The following is an 11,952-nucleotide window of genomic DNA, read 5'->3' as shown; positions in this document are numbered from 1 at the left end:
TGGCGAAGTTATTTCTACCCACTTTAATAAATCTATTTCCTGACAGTTTGAGAGACCATTATTTCTTGTCTGATTCTCATTCAGTGTGAAAATTTTGTCACTTTTGATGTCAATTCCCGTCTGGGGTATTGGATGCATGTTATTGTGGCAGAGTAGCATGCAGTTGATACTTTAGGGTCTATATGGGGTGCCCCTACGGACCAGAGGCATACATCATTTTTGTCTGTGATAGAGGAAAACTCTGTTCATAGAGAAATGATGACACTTTTATACTAAGACTGTCCCTCCGTTATGCTGTCTCCCAACCCCTTGTTACTGTCCTGTACCATTTCTCTGAATACTAATTTCCTTTATTTGCCTACCCTGTGGTGGGGGAAGAGAATGCTGCACACAAATTCATCCACTTGAGTCGTAAGAGGCGACAATAAAATGGGACAGGGGATGGGATTAGGAGTCCTACTACCTGTAGCCCCAAAGGGGACATTCCAAGAAAATAATAAAGGCATAAGAGGGTCTGGGAGTTTTCCAACCAGTACCCTAAGGTTTGGGTCTTTTAATGTGCCTGAATGTGGTACACATGTGAATAAAAGGGAAGAGATAGGTAGTATGTTTGCAAAAAGAAAGATGAATGTGCTAAAATGAAAGGGAAGGGCGAATGTGAGTTTGGGAGTGTAGCTGGGAGGTACTCAGGAGTGAAGAGTGGACGAGGGAGAGAAGGGGTGGCTATACTAGTAAGTGAAGAGATAAGTAAGCGTGTAGTGGAGTGGAAGGAGGTTCATCAAGGTTGATGTGGATGAAGGTGAAGCTGGGAAGGGAGATGTGGGTTTTTGTAAGTGCGTATGGGCCTGGTAGTGAGAAGATCGTTGGGGAAAGGGAGGCTTTTTAGGTAGATATAAATGAGTGCATAGAGGGATTAGGAAGAAATGTCAATGTAGTTGTATTGGGAGACCTGAAAGCTAGGGTAGGAAACGAACCAATAGACGGAGTGTTTGGGAAGTATGGAGTTCCAGGTAAAAATCGTAGTGGAGAAATGATGGTGGAGATGTGTCTTGAAAGAGAGTTAATGATAGCAAATACAGTTTTAGGAAGAAATTCAAGCATAAGTACACATGGGAGAGGGTGGTGGATGGAAGGGTGGCAGATAGAGCGTTTATGAATATATAGTGGTGACCAGGAGTACGGTATGAAGAGATAAGGATGTACATGTTCTAAGGGGAGAAAGTGGGGGAATATCAGATAATTTTTTGGTGGAAGGTAAATTGAGAGTGGAGAATAGGTGGAGAAAGAGGAAAAGGGCAGAAGGTAGGGAGGTACTTAGAGTGAACTGCTTAAATGAGAAAGAAAAGGAGAATGAGTATTAGAAGAGGCTGAGAGAGGAGTGGGACGGAGTGAAGGATAGAGTAGAACTAGGAATGGAGGAAGAATGGGGATGGTTTAAGGAGGGAGTCATAAGGTGTGCAAAGATGGTGTGTGGAACAAGGAGGGCAGGAGGAAATAGAAGGAAGGGTAGTGAGTGGTGGGATGAGGAAGCAAAGAAGGGCGTAGAAGAGAAGAAACAGGCATTCATAGATTGGCTACAAATTAGGACGAGGGAATCGTATGAGAGGTACCAAGTAAAGAGAAGGGAAGTTAAGCATAAGATAAAGGAAGCAAAGAGGAGAGCAGATGTGAAATGGGGTAAGAGTTTGACAGAAAATTTTGAAAGTAATAAAGGGATGTTTTGGAAAGAAATTAAAAGAGGAAGAGGAGGTGAATCAAGTAAAGAAAAGGTAAAAGGTGCAGATGGAGAGATTATAATGGGAGAGAAGGCAGTGAGAGGAAGGTGGGCAGAGTATTTTAGGGAGTTGCTAAATGTGAAGGAGGATAGGGAGGGAAAGATAGTTGCAGTGGGAAGCGCTAAGAAAATGAAAGTGATGAATGAGGAAAATTGAGGAGAAATAGGGAAGGATGAAGTGAAAGCAGCTGTTAAGATGAGAGCAGGTAAGGCACCTGGTCTGGATGGATGCCATGCAGAATGTCTGAAGAAAGGAGGTACAGTGATGGTGGACTGGCTGGTGAGGTTATTTAATGTTTGTTTAAGAGAGGATAGAGTGCCGGAGGACTGGAGGAGTGCCTGTATAGTTCCGCTTTACAAGGGAAAGGGGGACAAATGTGAGTGTAGTAGTTTCAGAGGGATCAGCTTGTTAAGTGTAGTTGGGAAGGCTTATGGGAGGGTTTTGATTGAGAAGATTAGGAGAGGAACAGAGATAGTAATTGGTGAGGAACAGTGTGGGTTTAGGACAGGTAGAGGTTGTGGATATCTGAAGGTTGGGATATCTGAAGGAAACGTTTGGGATATCCTCCACAACAAACTGCAGAAGCGGAAGAAGTGTGCGCGGTGGGTTCCACACCTCCTCACCGACGAGCAGAAGGCCTGCCGCATCACACTGGCTCGTGCGCATCTTCGACGGTTAAGGAGGGAAGGAGATGCTTTCTTGGACAGAATAGTAACCGGGGATGAGACCCAGACCTCTCTCCATGTGACTTCCACCTGTTTGCAATCCTCAAAGAGCCGCTGCGTGGTCAACGATTTCAGGACGAAGATGAGATAAACATCGCCGTTTCCAACCGCCTGAAGACCATCCAACGTGAAGGCCAGGGAAATGGTGTTCCCAAACTTCCTCAGCGCTGGGAAGCCGTCATAACCAAGAATGGAGAATATATTGAAAGTGACAAATAAATTTTTTGTAATAAATCTTCTGATTAGAATTTTGTGAAGGGGGGCTCAGAAATTTTTGAATGACCCTCGTATACATAAACTGTTTTCCCCTTTACAAGGGAGGTAACCAAAAACAAAGGCATAAAATTCACTCCTACCCATTCTATCCCCACGTACTCCATTCCCACTTCCTCCCCTCCCTCCCTCTTATCTTGGCTCCTCCTGGATTACAGGTCATCCCTCCATCTTACCCACTGCCCTGTGTCAGAAGCAATGTAGCAAGACACATCACATCTACAGCAAAGCTGCTTCATTTAATCGGCGACCTCCCTCTTCACCCCGTCATGTAGAAAAAGAGAAGACGGGTAGAAATCCCTTTGGACCGCGTCAAGATGATATTCACACATACTTCCTCTCCCCCCCCATCCCCCACTCATTTCCTTCCATACATCATAGCATCATCCGTACACAACTATTCTCCACTGACCCCTATCTTTTGTCTTCTCCCTTTCTTCCTCAACAGACATTGCCCTTTTTTTTCCCAGTCCTTCTTTTACCCCATCCATCCATCTCATCCTTGATCGCCCCCTCATGTTCACTCCTTCCACCTCTGCCCTTGCACACCTCTTTTACTAATCTTTCTTCACTCATTCTTTCCATGTGTACAAACCATCCTAATAGTTTTCTTCAACCCTATCTCTCAACTCTCTTTCCACCCCGTTCTCTTGCTCACCTCGTTGTTTCTCACTCTATCTAGCCTAGTAACCCCTACCATACTTCTCAGGCATTTCATCTTAAATACATTCAAACTCTTCCTCTCTTATGTTCCATGTTTCTGCCCCATACAGTGCTGTCAGCACAATCACTCCATACAATCTCCTCTTAGCATCCATTCCCAAACGTCTGTTTCTCATTACTCTTTTTAATAATCAACCAAGGCATTTACTTACTTCTTTCAATCTACATTCCACTTCCATTTCTGCTCCTTTTTTCGCCACATTCGCACCCAAGTATCTAAAACTATCCACTTCCTCCAGTCTCTCTCCCTTAATTTGATGCCATATTCTCCTCTGGTACATCTTATCACCTTACTTTTACCCACATTTATCTTTAACTTCCTTCTTTTGCACACCTTCCCAAACTCAGTCACTAAATTTCTTAAAATGTGTTGTGATAGCTATTTGCAATAGTTTCACCGACTTCTACATTGGTTATCATGCTTTCGCCGCTAGTGATCAATAGATGGAGTAAGTTTCCATGTCTTGCGGGCTCGTTTACTAGCTGAACTAAGTAATTGTGGCCGAGAAAATCTATCAAGCGACTACCTATATCACTCGAAACCTGAAAAACCAATGGTGGAGGGACAAGGCAAAGGAAATTCAGCAACTTGCAGATGCCAACGACTCCAGAGGCTTCTTCAGTGCCACCAAAGCAATCTTTGGACCATCAACCAGTGGTCAAGCCCCACTGAGAAGCAAGGACGGTTCAACCATCCTCAAAAGCAATGCCGAAATAAATGCGAGATGGAAAGAACACTTCGAAGACCTCCTAAATCAAGACACCACTTTCGACAGTGACGTCCTAAACTCTGTCCCAAAACAACCAATTCAAGATTCTCTAAGCAACTTATCAACCCTTGCTGAAGTAAAAGAAGCCATCAAAACCCTAAAGAACAACAAGGCTGCTGGGCTGGACGGGATCCCTGCTGAGATTTATAAAATCGGTGGTAACTTACTCCACTACCAACTGCACCAGCTCCTCATCAAGATCTGGACCAGTGAGGAGTTACCATCTGACCTCAGAGATTCAGCCATTATAACTATCTACAAGAGGAAGGGAGATCGATCTGAATGTGGAAATTACAGGGGAATCTCCCTGTTGGCAACTGCTGGTAAGGTACTTGCTAGGATTATGAACAACCGCTGAAAACCTCTGGCTGAGAAAATCCTTCCAGAGACTCAAACGGGTTTTAGACCGACTCCGGGAACAACTGATATGATTTTCACCTTGCGTCAACCCCAAGAAAAATGCCGTGAACAGTACCAACCATTATACATGGCCTTCATTGATCTGACCAAGGCGTTCGACTCTGTGTCAAGAGAACTTCTTTGGAACACTCTCTCCACCTATGGATGCCCTCCAAAGTATATTCGCATCCCAAGACTCCTTCATGATGGCATGTTTCCAATGTATTTGTCAATAACGGAACAGCTGATCTTTTCCAAGTAAATACGGTAGTAAAACAAGGATGTGTAATCGCCCCAACTTTGTTTATCATCTTTATTGCCACCATCCTGCACATCATCAAAGATGATCTCCCATCAGGAATAGAAGTTGTCTATCGAACACAGGGGAAACTGTTCAATCTTGCCCGTCTCAAGTCCAAAACCAAGACATCCTCCTGCAATATGCAGACGACAACATCATTGCAGCTCTTTCAGAAGAGGACCTTCAACGGATCCTGAATGCCTTCAACAAAGTATACATCTCCCTTGGTCTCACCATCAACTCCAAGAAGACCCAGATACTATATCAACCATCTCCTAATGATCCAACCAGAAGAGAACCATCAATCAAGCTTGGAGAAACAACCCTCGAAAACGTGGATCATTTTCCTTATCTTGGTAGTCATCTATCATCAAATCTTGACCTGAATGATGAGATTCAACATCGACTGAAGTGTGCTGGAACTGCTTTCCGTCGTCTCCGCAACAGAATCTTTCAAGACCATGATATCAGAACCGACACCAAAATGGCCGTGTACAACGCAGTTGTCATCCCAACACCTCTGTACGCATCCAAAACCTGGACAACGTACCGTCGCCATCTGGACACGTTGGAAAAGTTTCATCAAAGATGTCTACGAAGTATCCTGAACATCAGTTGGGAAGACAGAAGAACTAATGTCAGCGTCCCGAAAGCAGCCAACGCAACAAGCATTGAGGCTCACATCATCAAAAGTCAACTGAGATGGAGTGGGCATGTTGTTCGAATGTCCGACGACTGTTTACCAAAACAGATTTTCTATTCTCAACTGAAAGAAGGGAATCGGAAGGAGGACAGAAGAAGAGATACAAGGATCTGTTGAAGGCCAACATGAAAAAGTGTAACATCGACTTCAACAACTGGGAGGAAAATGCAAGAGACCGAAACTTCTGGAGGTCCACCATTCGCGAAGGAACAACAACATGCGAAACAAACCGATGTGAAGAGTTGGAAGAAAAGCGAAGGAGGAAGGAGAGGCAACTCCAACCGAAACCAGATCTCCCGCAAGGAACAACGTGCCCAACATGCGGAAGATCCTTCAGAGCCCGAATTGGTCTCATCAGCCACCTTCGGGTGCACAAATAACCACACTCAGACCAGAACGAAGACCATCATCCTCTGAAGAGAGAGGGATAGCCACGATATATGGCCATGTTGTAGGGTCGTCCAATCAATGTCAGTAAAATTGAAATCACCCATTATCAATAAGTCCCGGTTGTAGAAACTAGACAGTTCTTGAAAAAACAATTTGTCGTCTGCTAATGATACTGTCTTTGGCCTACATATTACACCTATATTTGTTTGGGTTAATTCTACGCACAAACTATTATATGCATCCTGTTTTACTTTCTCTAAAACACAGGCATGGTCATTGCTTTTAACTTACAACAGAACACCCCCACTTTTCTTGTGGTTTCTATCCTGATGAAAGTGTTTAAATCCCGCAATATTAAATTCAGCTTCAAACTCTCCACCATTTAACTATTGTACTTAATAAAGGTGGTAAGAGAAAAGATGGTGCGTTCGGAGTTCACAAATTTATTTCAAGGCACAGGGAATTATAAGTACTTGTCTCTTTCAATCCACTCGTTAATCTGACTTTCGGTCACCCGCTTGCAACTCGTGCGTGAAGCGTCCTCACGCTGGGTAGCGTGCCCAAGCAGTTGCCTATAATTAATTTCCCACAATAATTTCTTGCACACAGAAATTTACGTTCATTCACATTTCAGTTATACAATAATTTAAATTTGATAATAATAATCTATATCCCATTCATTCAACGTTCGCATTACAAAAATAAAATAATTAATTATACAAACAGAAATGCCAATTTGTACGTTCTAGAAGATTCATGCTTGGTATACGTACGCACATACAATGACGCATCACTTTTACGTTGTAATTGTATGTATAATGTTGACAGAATGATATACAATATATAATGCTCGGCCAACTATCTGTCGCTGACCCCAGCGATGTACAATGCAACTTACATGAAAGATATGTATTGAAATGAACATACAGGCATATGAAACGTTATATATATACATATCTTATAATAGCAAAGATTGGAAAGGACGGTAGTGGAGAACATTTTGGAAGCTATAAGGTTTGAATGTTAGAAGTATGACGGCTGCGAAGATTATATGGGTGGGAGACAGGGGACGTTGAATGGGTAAGGGAAGGAGGAGGGTTATCCGTGGGAGGTGGAGGTTCACTGTCACAGTCTACACCTCGGGAGAAGAGCTTAAGGGTGTCCAGGCGCATGATGGATTCTGTGTCTGAATGTAAATGTTTGACTTTGACTTTGTAGGTTCTAATAAAGGTGCGTTCACAAGTTTATTTCAAGGTACAGGGAATTATAAGTACTTGTCTCTCTCAATCCACTTGTTAATCTGACTCTTTCGGTCACCCGCTTGCAACTCGGGCGTGACGCGTCCTCACGCTGGGTAGCGTGCCCAAGCAGTTGCCTATAATTAATTTTCCACAATCATTCCTTGCACACAGAAATTTAAGTTCATTCACATTTCAGTTATACAATAATTTAAATTTGATAATATTAATAATCTATATACCATTCATTCAACTTTCGCATTACAAAAATGAAATGATAATTATGCAAACAGAAATGGCAATTTGTACGTTCTAGAAGATTCATGCTTGCTATATGTACGCACATACACACAATGACGCATCACTTTTACGTTGTAATTCAATTCTATGTATAATGTTAACAGAATGATGTACAATATAACCATGTCTCAGTTATTCCTATCTTATCGATATTTTCGCTTTTGATATACGCCTGTATTTCTTGGAATTTGTTCCTAATACTACGAGCATAGTATATCGTATTAAGAAACTCATGGTTATTTCTTTTTGACACGTTTTGAGTTTCAACATCATGCCTTACATTATAATCTTGTTCTTTATTAATACCTTGCTCTGTATTGATATTTGGTTCATTGACATTCAATGCCTCATGGACATTTGCCCCATCACGGACATCTGGTCGATCACGGTCATCCGATCTCTTATGTACACCTTGCCCCCCTACGTCACCGCGTTCTACACCGGCCTCCCGTCGTTCATTGACATTCTGTCTGGCATCCCTTCCTGAAATTATATTCTGTCCTCCATGTATGATACATCCCTGATTAAGTCCCACCTTTACTTCGAACCTCTCTCTCCATTTCTGATTCTAACACAGGCTCTACTACAGTAAAAACTCTTAACTGCTCATAACAGCTTTCCTCCTACCCCATATAATTGCAATACCTCCCACAGTGCCTTCATGTCTACCCTGTCACAAGCCTTTTCCAAATCTATAAAGGCAAAAAAGAAAACGAAAAAAATCCTTACCCTTTCCTGAAGCTTTTCACATATCTGTCTCACCATAAAAATCTGATCTACCCAACCTCTACCCGTCCTAAATCCACACTATTCTTCACCAATTACTCCCTCTGTTCCTCTCCTAATCCTCTCAATCAAAACCCTCCCATAAGCCTTCCCCACTACACTTAACAAGCTGGTCCCTCTGAAACTACAACACTCACACTTGTCCCCTTTTCCCTGGTAAAATGGAACTGTACAGGCACTCATTCAGCCCGGTAATCTACCCTCTTTTAAACAAACATTAAGTAACTTCACCAGCCAGTCCACCATCACTGTACCTCCTTTTATTAGACACTCCACATAACACCCATCCAACCCAGGTGCTTTACCTACTCACATCATTTTAATAACTGTTTTCATCTCATCTTTCCTTATTTCTCCTTTTTTTCCCTCATGCATCACTGTCATTTTCTTAGCACTTCCCAGTGCAACTACTTTTCCTTCCGTATCTTCCTTCACATTTAACAACAACCCCCAAAATACTCCGCCATCTTCCTCTTACTGCTGTCTTTTACTTTATCATCTCTCCATCTACACCTTCTACCTTTTCTTCTTTATTTGATCCTCCTCCTCTTCCTCTTAATTTCCTTCCAAAACATCTTTTTATTACTTTAAAAAATTTCTGTCATACTGTTACCCCATTTCACATTTGCTCTCCTCTTTGCCTCCTTTGTCTTATGTTTTGCCTCTATTATTTCTTTTGTACCGCTCATATGATTCTCTCATCCTATTTAGTAACCAATTTGTGAATATTCGTTTCTCCTCTTCTACAACCTTCTTTAGTTCTTCACCCCACCACTCACTACCTTTCCTTCTATTTCCTCCCGTCCTCCTTGTTCCACACACCATCTTTACACACCTTGTGACTCCCTCCTTGAACCATCCCCATTCCTTCTGCACTCCTAGTTCTACTTTGTCCTCCACTCCCTCCCATTCCTCTCTCATCTTCTTGTATTCCTTCTCCTTTTCTTTCTCGTTTAAGCAGTTAACTCTAAGCACCTCCCTACTTTCTGTCCCTTTTCCCTTTCTCCATTTATCCTCTACTCTCAACTTACCTTTCACCAAAAAATTATCTGATACTACCCCCCACTCTCTCCCCTTAGAACATGTATATCCAAAAATCTTCCTACTCTTCTCCTGGTTATCACTATATAGTCCATTTAAAGCCCTATCTATTACCCTTCCATCCACCACCCTCTTCCATGTGTACTTATACTTCTTAAACACTGTGTTTGCTATCATCAACTCTCTAGACACATCTCCACCATCAACTCTCCATTACGATTTTTTCCTGAAATTCCACACTTCCCAACCACTCCATCTATTGGTTCATATCCTACCCTAGCATTTAGATCTCCCAATACCACTACATTGACATTTTTCTCTAAACTCTCTATGTAACTATTTAAATGTATCCAAAAAATCTCCCTTTCCTGTACTTTCTCACTGCCAGGTTCATATACATTTACAAAAACCCACATCTCCCTTCCCAGTTTCACATTCATCCACATTAACATTGAAGAAACCTCCTTCCACTCCACCACTCGTTTACCTATCTCTTCACTTACTAGTATAGCCACACCTTCTCTTCCTCGTTCTCTTCACTCCTGACACCCTCCCAACTACATTTCCAAACTCTAACACGCCCCTCCCTTTCAATATATTTTCACTCAAAGCCAACACATCCATCATTCTTCTTGCAAACATACTGCCTCTCTCTTCCTTTTTACTCTAAGCTGTACCACATCCACGCACATTAAAAGACCCAAACCCTAGGGATTTGGTTGGAAAACTCCTCCGAGTCCCTCTTATAGAGAGTAGGATGCCTAGTCCTATCCCTGTCCCTTTTTTGTCGCCTTTTACAACTCAAGTGGGAACACTCGGTGGTAATATTCTTCTCCCCACCACAGAGTTCGGCGAAAAAGGGAAATGAATATTCAGAGAAGAGGTACAGGACAGTATTAAGAGTGGGAGGGACAGCATAACGGAGGGACAGTCGCAGTATTATAAAGTATCATCATTTCTCTATGAATAGAGATCCATCTATCACAGAGAAAATGATGTGTGGCTATGGTCCGTAGGGGCGCCCCATATAGACCCTAAAGTATCAGCTGCATGCTACTGAGCAGCTTTTAACCCCACAATAACATGCAACCAATACCCCAGACCGTGTGTTTGTGTTTGTATATATATATATATATATATATATATATATATATATATATATATATATATATATATGTATATATATATATATGTGTGTGTGTGTGTATGTGTGTGTGTGTGTGTGTGTGTGTGTGTGTGTGTGTGTGTGTGTGTGTGTGTGTGTGTGTATCACTGGTGAAAAATGTAGTAACACATTTGTAAATCACAACTGACACAACAACAGTCGGAAGAAAGAGTTGAATAAGCGAATCTATATATTTCGATTGCTAACTGCAATTAGTGTGGCCATTTCCAAATTTCCAAAAAGGAGGACACTGCATATTGATGATTATAATATAAAGTAACACACACACACACACACACACACACACACACACACACACACACACACACACACACACACACACACACACACACACACACACACACACACACACACACACACACACACACACACACACACACACACACACACACACACGGTGGCACAGTTGGTAGAGCGCTGACCCGGGAAGTAGAAGTGCTCCCAGTACCCAGTTCGAATCCTGCCCAGGGCCGAAATTATTTCAGTATCGCTGTGCCTCGGGTCGTTACTCTGACTCTCGTGGGCGTGGAGTTGGGTGTGTGTGTGTGTGCAAGGTCATAGCATTACCCATAGATCAGACCTACGAGCTCTGAGCTCTCTTCCAGGAGGGAAATAGCTGTCAATCACGTGTACAACACGTGATCCAAAGACCAAGTGAAGTGAAGTGAATACACACACACACACACACACACACACACACACACACACACACACACACACACACACACACACACACGGTGGCGTGGTTGATAGAGTACTGGACTGTCAGCACGGAGGTGCGTCAGCACCTTGTTCGAATACTGCCCAGGGCCGAAATTATTTCGGTATCGCTGCACTTCGGGTCGTTACTCCGACTCTCGTGGGCGGGGAGTTGGGTGTGTGTGTGTGTGTGTGCAAGGTCATAGCATTACCCATAGATCGGTCATACGAGCTCTGAGCTCTCTCTTTCGGGAGGGAAATAGCTGTCGATCACGAGTCCAACACGTGATCCAAATACCAAGGTGAATACACATACACACACACACACACACACACACACACACACACACACACACACACACACACATATATATATATATATATATATATATATATATATGTAATAAAAAACTGAAAGTGAATAACATTTTTCACTTCTAATAAAACTGACAAAATAAAAATACCTGTATTTCTTACCAAGTTACAACACAAACAAAACCTAGTTGTATTCTCACATTGATTGCCTGGAGGTTTATTTCTTTTTATATTTCTGTATGTGGAGGGAGTGAACATGAGGGGACGTCCTAGGATGAGGTGGATGGATGGGGTGAAGGGGGCTTTGGGGAAGAGGGGAATGTCTGTT

At 42.4% G+C, this 11,952-nt stretch overlaps 1 protein-coding gene across 1 annotated transcript in view; it reads left to right on the top strand.

The window, feature by feature from the left end:
* The window catches only part of LOC143025712 (uncharacterized), a 20,252-nt gene extending 14,466 nt beyond the window's left edge, over positions 1–5,786 (top strand). The window contains exons 2-5 of the mRNA XM_076185714.1: positions 2,576–2,708; positions 4,017–4,589; positions 4,722–4,874; positions 5,050–5,786. Of these exons, the coding sequence (XP_076041829.1) occupies positions 2,576–2,708; positions 4,017–4,589; positions 4,722–4,874; positions 5,050–5,786 (1,596 nt within the window). The remainder of the gene's footprint in view (positions 1–2,575; positions 2,709–4,016; positions 4,590–4,721; positions 4,875–5,049) is intronic.
* Positions 5,787–11,952: the final 6,166 nt, after the last annotated feature.

The sequence above is a fragment of the Oratosquilla oratoria genome, chromosome 5 (genome assembly GCF_046742065.1).
Source record: "Oratosquilla oratoria isolate Oo_2021 chromosome 5, ASM4674206v1, whole genome shotgun sequence".
NCBI lineage: Eukaryota > Metazoa > Arthropoda > Malacostraca > Stomatopoda > Squillidae > Oratosquilla > Oratosquilla oratoria.
The sequence above is the reverse complement of the archived record's forward strand: the minus strand, read 5'-3'. Positions and strand labels throughout refer to the sequence as shown.